Raw genomic sequence first — 21816 nt, 5'->3', positions numbered from 1 at the left:
GAGTATAGCTACCTCAACTTTCTTTCTGTTTCCGTTTCCATGCAACATCATTTTCTATCCCTTCGATTTCAGTCTGTGTGTCCTTATATCTGAAGTGAATCTCTTACAGGCAGTATATAAATGCATCTTTTTTCAAATCCATTCAACCACTTTATGGCTTTTGATTGGAGAATTCAGATCATTTACATTTAAAATAATCACAAATAGGTATGTACTCATTGTGATTTTGTTCATTGTCTTCTTGACTGGGGGGGGGTGTTGGTTTGTAGTTCTCTTTCTTTTCTCTTTTGCTTTGTGGCTTGATGAATTTCTTTAATGTTATGCTTAGATTCCTTTCTTATCTTCTTTTGTGTATTTACTTTAAGTTTTTTCTTTGTAGTTACACTGAGGCTCACATAACACATACAGCCTATTTATGTAACAGTCTATTTTTAAGCTGATAGCAACTTAAATTTGAATAATTCCAAAACTCTATACTTTTACTCCCTTGCCAATTTATGTTTTTGATGTCATATTTTACATCTCTTTATTGTATGTGTCTCTTCACTGATTTTTGTAGTTCTAGTTAATTTTACTACTTTTGTCTTTTAACCTTCTGAAGTAGCTACCACCTCTCCTACATTCTTACCTTTGCCAGTGAGATTTTCACTTTCATATGGTCTCTTGTTATTAATTTTTGCCATTTTATTTTAAGCTTAAAGAAGTCCCTTTATTATTTCTTGTAAGGCCAGTTTGTTAGTAGTGAACTCCTTTAGCTTTTGCTTGTCTAAAAAATTCCTTATCTCTCCTTTAAGTCTAAATAATAATCTTGCCATGTAGCATATTTTTGTTTGAAAGCTTTTTTTTTCTTTCAGCACTTTGAAAATATTGTGCCACACTCTTCTGCCCTGGAAAGTTTCTGTTGATAAATCTACTGATAGTCTTATGGAGTTCCCCTTGTATGAAATAATTTATTTTTCTCTTGGTGCTTTTAAGATTCTCTCTTTAGCTTTTGGCAATTTAATTATGTTACTTGGTGTGGTGCTCTTTGGGTTCATTTTATTTGACATTCTCTAGGCTTCCCAGTCCTGGCTGTCTCTCTCCCCAGGTGAAGGAAGTTTTCACCATTATTTCTTTAAATAGGCTTTCTGTTTCTTTCTCACTCTCTTCTTCTGGGACCCTTTTATTCTGTCTGATGTTCCCTAGAGGTCCCTTAAATTATCTTCATTTATTTACTTTTTTTTGTTTGTTTGTTTTGCCCCTCTGTCTGGAGGAGTCTATTGCTTTGTCTTCCAATTTCTGATCCATTTTTCTACTTCATCCAGTGTGCTGTTGAACTCCCCACCCCAACCCCCAGCATATTTTTCAGGTCAGTCATGTTCTTCAGCTCTTAAATTGTTTCTACTTTCTTATGTTTTCTATCTCTTTGTTAAAGTCTATGTTTATCCTCTTGAGTTCAGTGAGCATCATTATGACCATTACTTGAATTCTTTACCATTACTTTTGAATTCTTTATCTCTATCATCAGGTCTTTTTCTGAAGTTTTGTCTTTTCTTTCATCTAGATCATATTTCTGCTTCCTTATTTTTTTGACTCTCTGTGTTTCTGTGTATTTGGCAAAACAGCTACCTCTTTCAGTTGTAATCCTTTTCATTCAACCTTGTCCTAGCTTTTGGTTGTCCCTTGAACCTTTGTGATTGTCTAAACTGCCTGATTTATTCTTGATATACCCCCATGTTTGAGTCATTGATCCAAGGGAAGGAATCTCAGTTAGCACCCTGTTTCAGGCTGATTGCAAGCCAAACTCTCAGGCAGTAGCTTTACAGGATGCAAATATATACAGTCCTATGGGTCTGCAATCGTAATCCCTGTTAGCCTCCAAACCAGGAGATCTGGAGATGTCCCCTGAGTGACAGCAGCAATGGGGACTCCAGAAGGGTATATAAGCTCCTTTTTTGGGAAGTTACAATGGCTATAGTAAGGTCAAGAGAATGTGCAAGGATGGTGTCTCCCTGCTTATGCTCCCTTGGAGCACCTCTTAGACCTCTAAATGTGTGGGAAACCAGAAGCATGTCCCTCAGGCAGAAGCTCCAGGCTAAGTAAATATGCTTTTCTCATAGGAAGACTGGAATTGTGTTTTAATCTGCTGCCTGTGTACCTCCCTCCAGTGGGGGCCAAGAGCTGTCTTTCTAATTGTTACAATCCCATGGAGCTATGAAATGCCAGTTCTCTGGGGCACCAGGGTCAGGTGATGAAGAGATGTACCCTGTGTAGATTGCAAATGCCCTCGGCTCTAGCAAGGCAGCGGAATCCTGTAGTAGGTAGGATATGCCTGCCTGCTTCAGAGAGGCAGCAAGAACTTGTCTTGTTTACGCATGCCCGCAGGCTTCAGTGATGCAGCAAGAGAGAGCCTTGTCAGTGCACGCACTATCTTTAGGCAGAGCATGGAAGAATGCCATGACTGCATGCTCTTGTCCACCCCAGCCAGGGAACAGAGGAGAGTTGTAACTGACTGTGCTCTCCGGTTTCAGTAACTGCCATAAATTCTCACCCCAACCTGTCCCAGACACAATGCCGTGTCCAAGGTCACCTGCTTGTGCTAGCAGGCTGTGTAGAGTATAAAAATGACAACTATCAGTACCTCTGTTTCTAAGGAGAAATCTCAACTGTCCCTCACCCCCCAGCCAATGACCTCAGATCAGCAAATGAATGTCCCTCACATATATTCTAGGTATTTTTCAAACTACTGTTTATTCACTGGATCTTGGGGCAAGCAAGACCACACACAAGCCTTCCAAGAGGGGAACCCTAGTTTCTTCTTTCTTTCTTTCTTTTGAGGGGGGTTGCTATTGTTTATCAGGATCATTATAGTTATAGGTTAAGTTAGAGAGAAATGACAGAGTTCTGATACCAAGTCTTTCCATTATGCAAATAGTGCCCATAGAAGCCTTCCAAGAGGGGAACCTCAGTTTCCTATGGCACTTTGGGATCCCCAAAAATCAGTCTCATTGATTTTCCATACCAGACATTCTGGGGGTTCATCTTTCTGATGCATATCCCAGGTGCCAGGGTACTCAATGTGCCTATCCGATGAGATTCCTCCCTATTGTGTGTTGCTACAATGAGGGTGGGGGTTTTGCAAGATTATTACTCTGCCTCTCCTACATGCTCAGTCTGGTCCTTTTATACTCTGTTGTGGTGAACAGTTCATCTTGCTTTAAGATCTTTTCCAGAGGGAAATGATCCATATGTAGGTGTAGACTTGGAAGTCCATAGGAGAAGGTGAGTTCAGGATCTTACTATACTGCCATCTTGGAGCCTGCTCAATCATTGTATCTTTCTGTTATAATAGATAATCTTTATTTCTTCTCTCAGAGATAAAAAACTTTCATTTATTTCAAATTATTTCCTATTAGATTTTATTTAATGATTCTCAAAAATGACATTGTTGGTCCATCACCCACAATGAATGAAAAAATACCATAGTAGTGATTAATTCTTTTTGAAGATATTTAAGTATTGCCTGTTTGTTCCCTTGATAGTGAATAAGCAATGAAGTAATCCAAAGAGAAGAAAGAAAGTATAAGAACCCAATAATAAATTTAAGGTAAGTGAAACAGTAGAAATGAGACCCCATTTCAAACATAAATACCAGTATACCAACATTTGTACTTGAAAAGTAAAATCGTTATTACACACACAAAATTTTGTAGCAGCACATACAAAAAAAAATTGATGATGAACATCCTTTTTGAAATTGGTTCCTACATGTTTTATTCCTGCTCTAAAGAAAATAAAGCAAAATAAATGAATCATCAATTTCAGATTGCCTCCCATGTCCAAAGTTCCTAGATACTTCTAGTTTCCAATTTCTCTCAGTCACTATATTCAGGATCGTATAGAACAAAATACACAAATTTGAGTTTTCATGAGCAGAAGAAAGGTCTGTGGATTTTAGAAACATGTCTAAGAATGTATCTGTGTTTGATGTAGGAGAGGTGGATAAACTCACCAGTGACAAAAGGCAATTAAAAGGAAATTAAATTAAAGGCTGTAGGTAGAGAGGACAAATTAATACAGGAATAGATCTTCAAAAGAAATAGTATACTATTAACCTAGGTCATGATAAATAAACAAAGGTATCTCAAAGCTAGGCTGAGAAAGGGGTATTAGGAAGGGACAACTATATTCATGTCCAGAAAGGAATGTGCTGGAATTGTGCTGTCTGTGCACATGGTAGAGTAACAAATTAGAAGATGAGTAAGAGGAATATGCCATCCTATTTCTGTCCCTTCATCTTGGTCTTTGCCGGCTTAATTCCCTCAGCTATAAACCAAAAGACTAATAATCATCCCAGGAAACTCCAAGGCTAATGTTTTGGAATTCGGGTGTCCTTATTGACAAATGTGCTGATAAATCTATTGTTAAACTGGATTAAAAATTTTACTCAAGGATATTTATTTATTGAAATCTGTTTCAGTTAGTATACCTAAGACCTAAGATGATTTCTGTCTTATACAAGAATAAATAGAGGCCCAAAATGTCCCAAAAATATGCCACAAAATTTTTAGTAGATTTTCAGCTATTTCTGGAACAGTCTGTTAACTTCTTAAGAAAAATACTACTTTGGTCCATTTTTTAATCATTAAGGATCTATTAGCTTCCTTTCACTAGTGCCCTAATTTTCTGTGGCAGCTTTACTTAAAAGGAAAATAAAGCAATCTCAATGAGTATGAACTGAAAAGTGTAGGAAAATTTTCTCATGTTCTACAATTTTCCTTTATTGAAAAGTAACCAGAAATCCCTCTGCTTTCTCCGTCTCTCTTCTTTTATAAGAATTTTTCTTTTTTCTTATTTTTTATCACATTTTGAAAGTTGTTTATAAATGCAGTGATCTCCTAACTGTCCTAGCTCTCCTAACTCTTCCCATTCTTTACATGGTATACGAGACATCTAGCATAATGCAGAAAATATAAACATATATTGTAATGTAGAAAGGAAATTAAAAGTACTAATATTTAATAAACAAATTAATAACTGGTCTCTCCCAAACACACATTATCCCTTTCTAGCAGTTGGTCTCATATTACCTAGGGTAAAAAATGTTTGAAAGGCAAAGGGAAATTTCATAGTTTGAGGGGGATTGACAGAAGCACCCTAAATTCCTTTTGCTGAAAATATTATAGTTCAGTGTGCCTGCTCTAGGAGATTTATAGCATTTATCTTAATAATAGAATCTTTACCATACTATCTGTATTAGTATAACTGCAACAACAAACATCACAAACAACTGCTTAAACAACGCAAATTTATTATCTGACAGTTCTACAGGTCCAAAGCCCTTACATGGGCCTCATCAGGCTAAATATGTTAGCAGACTGGTTCCTTTCTGGAGGTGCTAGAGGAGAATCCACTTCCATGCTCATTTGCATTTGTTGGGAGATTCCAATTTCCTATGGTTGCATGACTCTAATGCAGCCTCTATATTTTTGCTGATTGGAGGCGGACAGCATTTCCAATTTCTGGAAGCCTAGAAATTTCCCTAACTCATGGCCTTCTTCCTCTATCTTCTATCTTCTTCTATCTTCCTCTATCTTCTAAGCCAGCCAAAATAAAGCAAGTCTTTCTCCTGTTTTAAATCTCTTATCTCTCTTTTCCCATTGTATCTCTCTGACCCACTCTTTTACTTTTCTTTTCCACTTTCTAAGAACTCATGTGATTAGATTGATCTCTCCTGGATATCTCAGGATAACTTCCCCATTTTAAGGCCTGTAACTTTAGTCATGTCAGCAGTGTCCCTCTTGCCACCTAAGATAACATAGTCAAGGATTCTGGGGATTAGAATCTGGGGACCATTATTTTGCCTACCACTCTAGGAAATTATTTTGTGCCATAAAGAGGTTCATCTCATACCTGTACTACAACAAATAAATAAAAATTAAAAATAAGACTTTACCAGCTTAAATATCTTTGAAATGAAAGGTTTGATCCATTGTTAAAAATGTTAAACTGTTCCATCTTTTGAATAGCAAAAACAATTACTGATTGACTTAGATAATTATTAAGTAAATTTTAATAAAGGCCTTGGTATATTTGATAAATGAAATTTAAATGCTAATAAATGACTTAGAAGTACACCAATGTTGCATGCACTACTACTATCTGCATTGACTAAGCATTGAGAGTAAACTTAAAACCAGTTATCAAAATGAGGTGAACTTTAAAATTTATGTCCACATAAAAACCTGTACATGGATGTTTAAAGCAGCTTTATTTATAATTACCAAAACCTGGAACCAACATAATCTAAAGCAGGTGAATGGATAAATCATGGCATGCCTAGACATTTCAGTGTATGTCTAGGTATGCCAATGATAAAAAGAAATGAGCTATCAATCTCTGAAAAGACATGGAAAAACCTTAAATACATATTACTAAGTCAAAGAAGCCAATTTAAAAAGGCTATATGCTGTTTGATTCCAACTCTATGACTTTCTGGAAAAGGCAAATCTATGGAAACAGGAGTTGGGAGTAAGAGGAAGGATGAACATGTGGAATATAGAGGATTTTTAGGGCAGTGGAAATATTCTGTATGATACCTTAATGGATACATATCATTCTACATTAGTCTAAATCCACAGAATGTACAACACCAAGAATAAATCCTAAGGTATAAAATGGGCTTTGGTGATTATGATGTATCAGTTAGGTTCATCAATTGTAATAAACATACCACTTTTATGGAGGATGTTGGTGGTGGAGGAGGTTACCCATGTGTGGAGGTAGGAGGAATATGGAAGAATGTGGAAAATCTCTGTACTTTCATCTCAATTTTGCTGTGAACCATTTTGTTCTAAAAAAAAGTCTTTAAAAAAGTGAAGTGAACCAGATTTTAAAATTGTTTATGAAATATAAAATAAAAGTTAAAAAAATAATGAACACTGCCACATTCCTATCATCAAAATTACATTATATCAAATGAATGAAAAAATGTAAAATATATTTTAAAATAATGTTTATTTCACCTTTATCTCATCTTTTAAGAGTGTTCATGTTTCTGAATGGATATTACTAATGTAGCAGTAGTTTATATAACAAATAAGCATACGGATCTAAGTAAATATCCTCTATAAATATATAAACTATACATATTTATGGTACATGTGCTAAATTTTTACTTATAGGTATGAGTCATCAAGTTGAAAATTACTATGCTAATACATTCATACTAAATACATTTGGTGGCTACACTGCAAGTTAAAACTACATAAAATAAATGCTTATCAATTTGATATTATCACTTTTGCAAGAATTTCACAACAGATAATCAGGTTTTGATTTGTCATCATTTCAAATTGCCACTCAAAAATGTCATAAAAGAATGGTTAGTAAAGGAGCCCAGAATCTTTCCATTTTGGAGACATATAACAGACATTTTTAAAATACCACTTACCAATAGGTAACTGAATTTTAAATATTGAACTTTAAAGGTTATAGGAATGTTTGAGATATCATTTATGCTTCTTTGGGGTGTAGATTATTTTATTTGCTGGTTATCTTAAAACATACCCCCTCATTTCTTGCTGCAAAAACATCCAAATAAAATTTTCTAAGTGTATTAGCCAAAAAAAAAACTCTGGTCTTCTTGGTTTCTCCATGGTTGCTGTGTAATGGATACTTTTGGTGAGTAGAAAGACTATTCACTAGCAAAGCTGTACATATTTTTAGTAAATTAATAATGAATTACAAATAATGTTCATAATTTTATTTTTCTTTGCTAGAAGACTTCTTCCCATCTCAAATAGTACTATTTGTTTATGTTTATTTGTGGGGGTGTTTGTGGCTAGTTGACATACACAGTATTATTCCCTTTAAAAATACAAGTTAAGTGAAATAAGTCAAGCAGAGAAAGACAAATACCATGTGATTCTACTTACATGTGGAATCTAAAACACAAAACAAAGAGACAATCACCAAAAAACAGATTCTTAAATACAGAGAACAAACTGGTGGTTGCCAGAGGGGAGGTGAGACGGGAAATGCGTGAATAGATAAAAGGGATTAAAAGTACAAACTTCCAGCTATAAAGCAAAGAAGCCACAGAGATGAAAAGTACAACATAGGGAATATGGTCAATAAGATTGTAATAACATTTGGTGACAGATGGTGACTATACATATCATGATAAGCAGGGTAATGTATACAATTATAAAATATGCTGTATACCTGAAACTAACAAAACACTGTATGTTAATTATACTTCAGTAAATAAATATATATGCTAACACATATATGTATGTTAAATCCATTTCACTTACCAAACTATTCCCTGAGCCCCAGAGCCAATAGGCTTTAAATTCTGGTAGCGCTTGAGAACTGTGAAGGTTGAGTCTCCCACTTCCACACTGTAAAACTGGTTGTCAACTTTGCTTTTGCTCATGTTGTAATGTTTGGCAATATATGACACATCCACTTGTTTATCGAATCCCTGAGAAAATAGCAACAACAACAACAAAAAAAACCATGAGAAAACGAACAACCAGACTGATAAAGAGACATAGAAAAGTCTGTTCTTCTAATGATTACTAATTCAGTCATCTATCATCATTATATAAACTGTATTTCATATAAAAAATATGTATTAGTCCATGTAAGATAATCTGGAGTAAAAGGACTCAGAAAACATACATAGAATAATTTATTTTCAGCATTAAAACTAATAGTTTTAATGGTGAAAATAAATTATGTAGATTAGATTTACATAATCTTTTCTGAAATGTCTCATTAGAACCATTTAATTATTTATGAAGCAAAAAAAAATTTCATGAAGCAAACAGCTACCAAACATATACTAGATCCATTGACTATACTAGAAACTTCAGAGGTAATTCCTGATCATCCATTAAAACAGCCATATGAGAAAGGATAAGAGATTGTATCCATATCCCTTTCTCAGAAAAAAAAAATGAGATGCAAAATAATGTATCTTTAATTATTTAATTAGGTAAATTTGAATTTAATAGTGTTGCCTTCATTTGTTCTCAATAATACCAAAAATGTTATTATCCTACATTAAACATTGAACAATTTTAGTCCAAATTAACATTATTCTAAAATCCCACATGATATCTTTTTATCCTTTGCAAGTTTGGATTTAAATATCTTTTTTTTTTTTAAGATTTTATTTATTTATTCATGAGAAACACAGAGAGGAGAGAGAGAGGCAGAGAGAGAAGCAGCTCCATGCAGGGAGCCCGACATGGGACTCGATCCCGGGTCTCCAGGATCACGCTCTGAGCTGAAGGCGGTGCTAAACCACTGAGCCACCCAGGCTGCCCCTGGATTTAAATATCTTGATTGCATATCTTTTGTTTATCTTTAGGAGAAGTTCTTCTACTTTATAATTTTTTTTTACTTTTTTTTTTACTTTATAATATTTAGCAATTAAAGAAACTGTCCTTGAAAGTTTGAATCATGATTTATGAATCATGATATATGAACATAATATAAATACCCATTATCCATAATTATTGTTTACCCATAAATAAACTTATATTGCATTTTGAGACAGTAAGTAGTTTCAATTCTATAGCTAGAAAGGACTGTATAGAATATTGTCTAGACTGTTTGTTATGGCACACACTGTTGGATGCCTGCCCAATAGTCATCCCCTCTCCTTTTTGCTGATTTTGTTCAAGCTTTGAGCACTCTCATGTCCGTGGGTTCCTTCCCAATCCCAAAAATTGAAAAGGAAATAGTCTAAATAAATGGTTCTCTTTAGAAGTGTCATTAACATTGGTGAACATTTGGGAGATTTGTGGACATTTTTGGTATACCATATGGTAGGAGATGTGGCTTGTATTTAGTTGGCTTATCAAACAGTGCTGGTTATCCTGCAATGAGTGGGACATTCATGAATAATTTCTTATACAGTGAATAATTTCTTACATACCTCATGAATTTTGAGTTATGCCAAAGGTTTAATTAGTAAACAAAAGAAAACAGAAACCCTGTCTTTAATGTTCTGAGCGCAGAATCTAAACTAAAGGATTTTTGTATGGTTTGAGTACAAACTGACTTCTGAAAAAAAAAAGAAAAAAAAAACTGGCTTCTGAAAATCTGATTCTCACATAATTTGAAAAAAATTTAGATCTCCTTAGGCTCTGAACCTCTGGTTGGTCATTAAACCATTGTCCTTAGAAAATTTTGGCATTTCATTTATAAAAACCAAACCAAAACAAACAGAAACAGAAATACAAACTAATTGGTCTTTCCATACTCTCGGAAAGGGAGACAGGCAGCACCGAGTAATATAAATGAGGAGGATACATTGGGGACTATGTGGACATGAGTGGCCAAACCTTCGAATCTAGTTGGCGGACCTTACAGACCCCATACAGAATGAAAGCAGAATGCACATGACCGGAACCAGCCTATTACTGGAAGACATAGGGTGGCTGCAATCCAGTACAAATGCACACAGACCTCAAAGAACAAAGTGGACTGAAGTTGGGGAATCCAGCTTGGTTGGAAAAATGACCGAAAATTCAGTATTTTATGAGTACAATAAGGAGAGGTGTGAAATGCAAGATATAGTCCCTGAGGCATGGAACAGGAAATTAAACAAGACTATTAAAAAACAGAATTGGGGCGCCTGGGTGGCGCAGTAGGCTGAGCATCAACTTTTGGTTTGGGCTGAGGTCTGAACTAAGGATTGAGAGATGGAGCCGGGTGGCCTCTGGGCTCAGCAGAGTCCGCATCAGACTCTCCCTGTACCTCTGTCCACTCACCGCCCCCCCACCCAACCCTCATGGATGTGCTCACTCGTTCCCTCTTTCTCTCTCTCAAAATAAAATAAATCTAAAAAAAAAAAAAAAAAAAAAAAAAAAAAAACAACAACTACAGGGCATTGTAAGTCTATTCAGGGAGACTAAACAGGATTTAGAATTTAAACAATGACTGTGGACTACAAGAAAGAAGAACATTAGTATTTGAACAATCCTTGATTTCAACAGCAGAATCAGGAACTTCTCTCTGCACCATACTCCATTTCTACTGTAGGAGTTTTTGGTCTATCAGCAGACTAAACTTATTAAAATTCTTTTTGCTTCTTCTTAACTTTGAAAGGTAAAAAAAGAACCCCCAAAATTTAATAAATATAAAAACAACAAACAAACAAAAATAACTGGAGCTAGATTACCAGTCAATTCCTTTGCCAAGGTTAATTTGGGATGGATGAAGTACCTGATTTCATTTGTCATGTTCTGATCCTTTTTTACATCCTTTAACGTTCTCATTTCTAACCACCCACAAAATTCTTAGCACACGCTAGCTTCATCAAACCTACATAATCTACTTTTCCCCCCACTTACTCTCCTTCATCTCTGAAATGTTGCTCGTTCCAACTGTCCTGCATATATGAATACTAATCGTATGTAATGTTTTATGTTCCAGACCCCTGACTTAATGCTGTATCTTAGTACCACCCTATTCCTTCAGACTTGCCTGTGGCTTTTCTAGCTGTGGTTTCAGTCTTTATATTATACTTGAGTCCACCATGCTCCTCTTCCAACATTCTAATGTATATTCAAAGAAATCAAGGAATTTAATAATTCGTGGAACATCTTTTTCAGACTAACCTTAAGAGACATTCTATTCAACATTTACAATTATTTATTTATTTTTTAAAGAGATTTTATATATTTATTCATGAGAGACACAGAGCGAGAGAGGCAGAGACATAGGCAGGAGGGAAGCAGGCTCCCTGTAGAGATCTTGATGTGGAACTCGATCCTGGGACCCCAGGCTCACGACCTGAGCCAAAGGCAGTTGCTCTACCACTGAGCCACTATTTACAATCATTTAATCCAACAAATACTGATAACTGACATATTATGTGCCAGACACTGTGTTTGTTTGGCACTGGAGACAGAACAAAAAGATAAGGTCTCTGTCTAGATGGAGACAGCCAAATAAGCAAGTATTAAAATATGGATGATATATTCTATAGTAGAATAAAGAAAAGGTGTTGGAAGCAAAAAAGAATAGCAACTAATTGCTTGCATTCATTCATTTTTATTAATTCCTTCATTTACTATGTAAAAAACTACTAGATGCCAACCCACAGGTATAAAATTGGTAATGTTTGAGAGGAGACTTGACCAGTGTTTACCCTAGCTAACAGTATTCCTGGACCTCTCCTCTAACTGGTTCTCAAAAGGAAATGTGCACCTGGAGCACCCGAGGAGCTTGACAAAAGGCAAGTCATTACCATACCACCATAAAGATTGGGATTTAGGCCATCATCATTTCGTCCTGATGACTGGAAGATTACTAGGCAATCCAGGTGGTTTTGATTTGAGGATTTGAGACTCTGACTATGAGAAAGACAGCATTAAAACAGTCATTCTCAGGACTCCTGGGTGGCTCAGCAGTTGAGCCTTTGCCTTCGGCTCAAGGCGTGATCCCGGGGTCCTGGGATCAAGTTCCGCACTGGCCTCCTTGCCAGGAGGCTGCTTCTCCCTCTGCCTGTGTCTCTGCCTCTCTCTGTGTGTGTGTGTGTGTGTGTTTCTCATGAATAAATAAATAAAATCTTTAAAAAAAAAAAAAAGTCATTCTCATCAAGTGCTTCCTGGAGTATCAGCATCACCTGAAAACCTGTTAGAAATGAAAGTGCTCACTCCCACTCCATACCTACTGAAGCAGAAACTCTGTGGGCAAGGCCCAATAATCTGTTTCAATAAGCCCTCTAAGCATTCTGATGTATGTTAAGAACAACACACTATAGGGGAAGGATCATCTGAAATGGAACTTACACCTCTGCCTGAGATATTTGAAAAGTAAAACAATATTTCTATATCTGCCTCAGGGAACACATTTTGTGTCTTTATGGATTGCCAAATTCCATTGCTCATGGCACACACGAAGTGGAAACCGGAGTTCTAGTTAGGACAAGGATTACGCCTCACCTGAGATTCAAGTATTTGAAAGAGCCCCACTTCCCCAGACTCAAGGACTTAACAAAGTCCTGGTATTGAGACAGGTCAACATTTGGAATAACTATATCATTGCATCTCAGCAATTGTTCACACTCCTGAGAAGTGCTCAGTAATTTTTGCCAGTGCATACTGATAACAGAATTTTTCATATAATGGGAAAGCTATATATGGACTTGGTAGTTTGATAGAAATGGTTAAAACAATCATAGAGTTTATACCAGCAGCAAAATTTCAATAAGAAGAGAATTCCCAGTCAAAAAATGACAAATAAAAAAGCTATTCAAATGAAGTATCTAATGCCTTGACACATTTTCTAAAATAAAATTACTTAGTGATCTTTTATCTCCATTTTAAAGTATATAATTTCTCACATTCATTGAAAATTATCATTATAAATAAAGTTTATGAATTCACACATACATGTACACACACACAATGTTTCAAGTATCCTCTCTATACCTAACTTTGTTTTTTTTTTTTTTTTTTTTTTTTTTTTTTTTTTTTTAAATTTTTTATTTATTTATGATAGTCACAGAGAGAGAGAGAGGCAGAGACACAGGCAGAGGGAGAAGCAGGCTCCATGCACCGGGAGCCTGATGTGGGATTCGATCCCGGGTCTCCAGGATCGCGCCCTGGGCCAAAGGCAGGCGCCAAACCGCTGCGCCACCCAGGGATCCCTCTATACCTAACTTTGAATTAAACTTTACATAAAACCTGAAAGTTAGAAAACACATCCTTGAAAGTACCTGAAATAATTGGGAAAAGGCTATTTTTTAAATATTTATTTATTTATTTATTTATTTGGGAGGGGGAGCACCAGTAGGGTGGGAAGGGGCAAAGGAAGGGGAGTAAGAGAATCCCAAGCAGGCTCCATGCCTAGAGTGGAGCCTGATGGGCTTGATCTCACAACCTTGAGATCATACCTGAGCCAAAATCAAGAACTGGAGGCTTAATCGACTGAGCCACCCAGGCACCCCTTGGGAAAAGGCTATTTTAATCATTAAATAGTATGATAGAGAGAAAGCAGCATTGGACATTTTCTTGGTTTGATGTCATAACCAAAAATTTGATGGCAAATATGTTGTGTTGAAAAGCTTCCCTTAGATCTCATCCTTGCCCCAAACTTACAAATCCAAATTGCATTTCAAAAAGCTTAGAACATATTTAACACAATATATTTTATTCTGTATTTCCATGTGGTCCTTTTTATTATGATTATAAAGTTCAAATGTAAACTTTTCTCTATAAAATGTTCCTATGGGGGAATCCTTGGTGGCTCAGTGGTTTAGCACCTGCCTTCGGTCCAGGACATGATCCTGGAGTCCTGGGATCGGGTCCCACATCAGGCTCCCTGCATGGAGCCTGCTTCTCCCTCTGCCTATGTCTCTGACTCTCTCTCTCTCTCTCTGTCTCTCATGAATAAATAAATAAAATCTTTAAAAATAAATAAAAGAAATGAAATAAAATGTACCTATGAAAGTATGCCATTAAAGTATTCTATAAAAAATTATCAATGCTAAAAAGATTTTTCTCCAGTTATGTGTTTTAGCATATTCTTAGTTCAGTCACCAAACTGATGAGCTGAACCCAAAAAGGGAAGAACCAAAATTTCACATTGGGACAGCATGACTGGCCAATAGCATAAGGGAGAGTTTTTAGTATATGTGCTGCAGAAGCAAGCACTAGGGAGAGTTTTAAAATGGATCAGAACTCCTAGAGGAGCTTGAAAAAAACAGATTCCTGAGCCCTACTGAAAAGTTTCTGATTCAACAGGACTATTGTAAGGCCAAGAGTTCATATTCTTTGAGTGTACAACTTCTTGGCGATATGACCACTATATTAGAAAATAGTAGATATAAGAGACATGAGACATCACCACTTAAAGAGAGCTAGTTGGAGAGGCAAAAGCTAGAAGTAATGCAGGTCAAACCAAGTAAATAAAAGATGTGGAATCAGAAATGTCACAGTGGCTCTCTATGGTATCAGCACCTCATTAGCAGGCCCAGATGTCATATTCCCAGGGAAATGTTTCCCTCTCTCATAGGTATCATATAGGCCCAACTAGTGTTCTTTCAATTAGTTTATGAAAATAAACATTCCATCATCAATTTATATTGAATTTATACTAAAACCCAAAGGTATTCATAAATGCTCACCAAAATGGAAGTCTCTTTCCAGAGAAGAAATTATGTTAATTATAAATACATAATATTATATTAAAAAATTATAAATCACCACAGTGGCAACTTATGAAAATCAATATGGTTCAGAAATAATTATAGATTTAGAGTAGTTTATTATTGATTCACATTATTTTTGAAATAACTAATTCCTCCACTGAATATTAATCTCATGTTTAATGAATCAATATTTCTATGTGGATATGAGAATTTTTTTACAAAAACTCAAAGCAAACCTATTTCCTCCCTGTCCCCCATCTGCCAAAAGATTTTAAAGCTAAATTAAAAGAAGCCGTTATTGCTGTTGGCAGTTGGGTAGGCAGTTTGTTAGAGAAGAAATCTGAGTATAATCTGTTCCGTGACAAGACTTCATGTTATGCAGATTGGTAAGAAAGGACTTTGTGCAATGAGTCCCTATCACCAATTAGCTGCTAGCCTATAGCGATGGAATTTTGTGAAGAAAAACATTCTACATTACTGATCTTATTGTGTAGTTGTCCAAAGTCTTGATTGCATTATTCTCAAATTTAATAACCTATATGTCACAAGTACTCCTTCCCCATTTTCATTTGTGCCTGACTGTCCTGTTACTGCTAGTCAGTATCTGAGCAGGAGACATCAAGGTTTAGAAATTTTTAGAGGTTAAGTTTCCTTAGTTTCCTTTGAATGATTTGGCTGAAAATAGTACCAAGCCAGTACTTAACAGCTGTGAAACCTTAAGCAAGTCGTTTTATTCTTTCATTCATTTATTATTTATGTTCTGCGTGGTTCCAAAAGGATTTATGCAGAACACCATCAAAGATACGGGAATAAAAAAAACATTAAATCCATTTTAGGAAGAGATCTCAAATAAAGCAGGCTGGAAGATGACAGTTTTACCAGAAGGCTTACATTACAAATATCTACTACTTTGAGCACAAAACAATGTCATTCTTCCACCAAGCCAAAAGGAAAAAATAGTGACAACAACAACAAAACACAATGAATGGCAAGTTTTGATTCATTAATCTCATAGAATATATCATACCAGTTCACAGGCAAGATATAATTTCTCAAGTACTTAACTTCAGGAAGAATATGTTTAATAGTTTTTTATATAATAACTTTGAGAATCAAATATCAGGCAGTCAATACAATATTGTTAATCAAAGACATAAAAATATATTTCATATGATTTATGTGACATCAGCTTTCAATAATTCAACAGGAGAAAGAAAGGTAAAGCAGTATTAATGGCTTATCTACTAAAGGTGAACTTTATATTCTGTTAAATACTATATTTAACACTAACTACAGGTGAAAAGAGTGGCATACAGAGTTGTTCATTGGCTCACAGTCTTAGAACCATTAATTAGTGGTGTCAATAAATATAAATTAAAGTAAAAAAATATATAAATTAAAGTTTATTCGATTCCAAAATGTGTGCTCTTATTTTTTTTTTTTTTTACTAATCCATTCACTAGGTGAGCTAAAATAATTTAGAACAATTACATGGTTTTCTTATGATAAGGTGGGCTATAGGAATAGGGCTTAGAAAATCAAGAGAAATTAATTAATAGCATGCCCTTCCCTTATATTCATCAGTTGTCTCAGACTGGAGTTTGAACTTAACTGAACATTACATAATTTAGGGTTGAAGTAGACAGTGCTGGTGAGGGAAAGCTGGACTTTCAGAACTGCTTTAAAAGTTTTAAGGTCTGATGTATTCATTTGTTAAATATATATTGATCACCTACTATATGCCAGGCCTATTGAAGATGCTATGGATACAACATTGATCTATCTCAATACGATAGCCAAGATAAGTTAGCTACAAAATGCATCTCTAGAAAATTAACTGGCCAATCTGTTGGATATTATTTTAGTATTGTTATTTGGATACTGAAAAGTAACTGCCACAAGGTGGTGATTGTGCTTTTGGCACAAATAATATTGAGCTATTCATTCTCATAGTTATGACTAGAATTTTGAGTTGCTTCATGATGCTATTCCAAGACAGCTATTTAAACTCAGCAGAAACCATACCTCCTATTCCATTTGTAATGGCAAAAAAGGCATGTGTTCAATCCATTTTAAATCTGAATCAAATTATTTACATATGAGTTTTAAAGGAGGAGATTTGAGACAATACTTAATGATATTTAGGATTAGATTTTTTTCTGTCAAGAGCATATTTTCTCCACTCTGTTTCTTAAAGTGTTACTTTCTAAGGAGGATTACAGCCTGAAATGTATATGACTTTTATATTGGTTGCCCAGAGTCGGATACTCTGTGGACTCAATGGCTTATAACAAATCAATAATGAAATAATAACTTTAAGACTTAAATTGTTTAACCATTATTTTCAATTATGTGAAAAAAACACATGGCAGTAATCAAAAATAGAGCAGGCATGGCTTCTGCCTCCTGCTATTTATATATGAAGGAAGAAAGCTAGTACTGCTTCAAAGCTATGCATCAAGCTAGTATTAGGACCAGACACTGTGCTGGGTTATAATATATCATTTCACATAAGACCTTATATTGTCCTTTTTCCAATTGAGAAATCCTAGACTGAGAATTTCAACAAAGAATAAAAATCCAGTTTTTATCTTAGAGTCCTGACTGTAAGTCTTGGTCAAGCTTTTTTACAATCTTACACTCAGTGTGTTTATTTGTAGAATGACAGCAATAAACTGCTTCTTTTCATTAGTGAGAATATTAAATGAGATAATCTATATAAAGCTCTTAGTATAGTATAAGCTTATAAAAAAAACCCTTAATGGTTTATTATTATTATTATTATTATTATTATTACTATAATTATTATTGAGAAGTTAGAAAGCCTTTTAAAGACACATAGCTAATTAGCAGTTTTAGAATGCTTTTAACAAAAAATGGGCTTGAACTGTAGTGCTATTCCAAGACACTATGATATTGCTATACAGTTAATATACAACCAATAGGTTTGAGAATGGTCAGGTAATAGAATATTTTTCTGTGTTTTCATTTGTGGCAAAAACATTGTTCCATGACTATTCCTGTGCTCCAATACATTTCCATGCCTTCCTCTGTAGTTCTGTTGGAGCCACGTGATGAATTCTGGCCTGTGAACTACAGTAGAAATGGCAAAGGTTTGCTAAATGCAGGGACATTTGGGGAATGTGCCACCACAATCCATCTCTTTCCACACTCTGATGTCTTAGTTGGCACATCACAAGATGGCAAGAGCTTAAATTCGTAAGTCACAAGGTGGCTGAAGCCAAAATTCCCGAGTCACCAGATAGGGAAGAGCCCTTTGCTGACCTGTTCTAGACACTGTATAAAAAGAAATAAACTTTTGCTCTGATAAGTCCCTGAGACTTGAGGTCTATTACTGCAGTATATTCTTCACTCAACAAATACTTATTTTCGTCTTACAATGTGTCGGAAAATGTTCTAAGCACCAAGAATATAAGGTTCCTGTCCTCAAAGAGCTTAATATTAAGTTCTTCTTTACGAATCAAACTTGGAATTCTGACTTCATTGCCACAATGATCTAACCTACTAAACTAATGACACAGAATTCTACAATTCTTATTTACATATTTCCAGCTTGTCTATGATAAAGAAAAAAAGTATAAAATAGGCAATAATAAGTGGTATTATAGAATCAAGACAGGAGGGACGCCTGGGTGGCTCAGCAGTTGAGTGTCTGCCTTTAGCTCAGGGCGTGATCCTGGTCCTGGGATCGAGTCCCGCGTCGGGCTTCCTGTGTGGAGCCTTGCTTCTCCCTCTGCCTGTGTATCACCATCTTTCTCTCTGTGTCTCTCATGAATAAATAAATAAAATATTTTAAAAAAAGAGTTAAGACAGGAAAAATTTTCCAGGTTAATAAATAATAGTTCATTTTTCAAGAAACTCTTTCTCAGGGTAGGAGTAAGAGGCTATATTCCCATAGAAGGACAGTAAAAAATCATTTAGGAATCCAAACATTTACAAGTTATCTAAATTTCACTGAGTTATCTATAAAACAATATCTGTATTTTTTAGAAGAGGAAATTTGAGTTTATAAAATGATATATTTAAAAATGGACACTAGAACCATTTTCATATATGTAACAAAGAGCACTATTCTTAAATCCAAATGATATATATATGATTCTCCCAATGCATAATTATAAAAAGATCTAATCAGTACCTAAATCTAGTAGTTCCGTATTCTCCAAAGTTGGGTTTTCATCTATTTAGATATGTACTTTTGTAACTACCTTAAGCTTTTTTTGGAATGAGTTAGAGATGTATAGGGTATATAATCAAATAAATATTCACCTTTAGAGAAGATGAATGAAAGAAGAGTTAAATGACACATTCCAGATTGGAACTGGTTTTATAATTCATGATCTAAGTTAGCATTATTCTTCTTAACCTACTAAAAAAATCCAGGCTTTGTTTATCATGTACCCCAACCTCAGATATTATCTGTACAGAAAAGCAAAATTATCACTTAATGTATTATCCAAAGTCTCACATAGAATTAAAATAGTGTATTTAAGGAATGATTGATTACTTAACACTATATAGATCAAAATAGAATACCACGTTGATGCTTTTCTTGCAGAGCATGATTTATTGTACACTGAAAACCACAGATAATTCTGGGATACTTTATAGCACAAATATTTTTAAAGATGTAGGCATTAAGTTCATTTAACCTGATTAATACTTCAGTCATAATTGAACTTACAGTACTAAGTTACATTTATTAAGGTTAAGATCATTCAATAAGAAGTCAAGTTCAATATTTTTGTGCCTCAAGCAAACTAAACTCATACCCACAATTAATCAATACAGGAAAGTTCATCATTACAGAACCAAATCTTAAGATATTTACCTTTTTTTAATCTTTGTAGCATAATTGAATCTATTCATTAACTCAGATAATTAATAAATCATTAGAAAAAAAAACCCTGCCCAACGTAAAAGACACAAATTTAACACTAAATTTATTCTTTTGAAATTTGCTGCAGCCATTGTCACATGTGGGCATATGGAAAAAAAAAAGCTAATGTTAAGCATCATGAAACGTTCATTCATAAAAATAGATATGTTAGTTATCCTCAGATTATAGATATCTTAGTGATTTACTTCATGATTCAAGATGTACCATGTTTTTACAATAATTACAGCAATTACAATAATGTTTGCTATGTCTTTAACAATTTGCCTATGGACAGTCCATGCGCTAAGGCATATATATTGGGATTTTTTTAATGTATGCAAAATTAAATGCAATGTATAAAAGCAGATAAAGAAGAAAGAGTTGGCTTCCTCAAATAATACACAGGAGAAAAATTCTTAAAAGGAGAAAATAAGGTAAAAAAATTTCTTTCCCTATTACATGAAAAACTAAAATAATAAAGGAAAAATTTATCAGTTTTTATACCTCAAAATCATAGCCATTCATTTATGACATACCAAGAACTTTAAATATATCCATGCCCAAACTACTGATTCCCTTAAACTATATTTCTAGGAAGTCAGTGTCTAAATTGATGTTTTGAAGTGGCAGACAATCTCCCCCAAAGTCTAAAATATACAAACAATGCCATTTATTTCACAGGACACCAAAAATGGTTTTTAGTTTGGTTTAATGGTTCCTTTGTATTGTCCCATCAAAATACCTTTTCCTTTGTTGCTCTATTCCTCTATGTTAGTATTAAAGTCTTTCAATCTAAGATGGCCAGCTAATGAAGTGTAAAAATTTTAACCAGATGATTTCACTTTCTTTGAAACAGAAACACATAACCCTATTAAATGGTATAGAGTTGAGCAAATCAACTTCAAATTCAATATGCCTGAAAACCAAAGAACCGTTGTTTGTTTGTTTAAACCATATAACTCTGGCATCTGGTTTAATGATATTTTTTAAATGTACTAAGTACTATGATCTGAACATATCACTTAAAACTAAACCATTCCAAAAAAAAATAAAAATAAATAAATAAATAAATAAAAAAATAAACCATTCCATGGGCATTCCAGAATACCTATCTTTAGGTTTAATTATTTCCAGATGTATAAAAAACTCTAAAAAGTGAATGCAGCCCATAAAATATTTGTTAACATCCTGAAATTTCTAAAGATCAAAGGAGGAAAACATCTGAATACTAAAAAATAATAAATTAGAAGTGATCAGCAATTTTGCTAAGAGTAAATTTTCATCATCTGTAGCTAAGAAAATTATTACATATACACATAATGCTTTTATTATACAGACATTAGAGAAATAAAATAAAATGTAATTAATTAGTCAAGTTGTCCAGCAGTATTTTATATCTGTTTACAAAAAACACGTTTTAACTAGAAAAAAAATTAACATTCTCAGTCTCAGCCAACATGTCTAATAAGGTTTATACCAAAAAACAGTAAGAGCTCAAAAAGACAGTGAAGAACAATTTGATAACAACCTCACAATGAAACTATTTTTGTCATATCCTCAGTAATATTTTCGATTTTATATATCACAAACATCTTTTGGAATTTATATAAAAGTTCTTTTTTTCTACCAGTGACCAATAGAATCTTAAGCTTCTTTGCATTTAATCATAGTCTGTTGGTTATTGTTATATTTAACTGCTACTCACTTCAGTAAAAACACTGAGAACCAATAGAAGATTTCAAAAAGTTCATAACAGGAC

At 34.4% G+C, this 21816-nt stretch overlaps 1 protein-coding gene across 9 annotated transcripts in view; it reads right to left on the bottom strand.

The window, feature by feature from the left end:
- MAPK10 (mitogen-activated protein kinase 10) overlaps positions 1 to 21816 on the bottom strand; it is a 305461-nt gene that overhangs the window by 120570 nt on the left and 163075 nt on the right. For all 9 annotated transcript variants that reach the window (XM_038582223.1, XM_038582225.1, XM_038582221.1 and 6 more), the window contains one exon: positions 8298 to 8467. In XM_038582223.1, the coding sequence (XP_038438151.1) occupies positions 8298 to 8467 (170 nt within the window). The remainder of the gene's footprint in view (positions 1 to 8297; positions 8468 to 21816) is intronic.

Source organism: Canis lupus, chromosome 32 (genome assembly GCF_011100685.1).
Source record: "Canis lupus familiaris isolate Mischka breed German Shepherd chromosome 32, alternate assembly UU_Cfam_GSD_1.0, whole genome shotgun sequence".
NCBI lineage: Eukaryota > Metazoa > Chordata > Mammalia > Carnivora > Canidae > Canis > Canis lupus.
The sequence above is the reverse complement of the archived record's forward strand: the minus strand, read 5'-3'. Positions and strand labels throughout refer to the sequence as shown.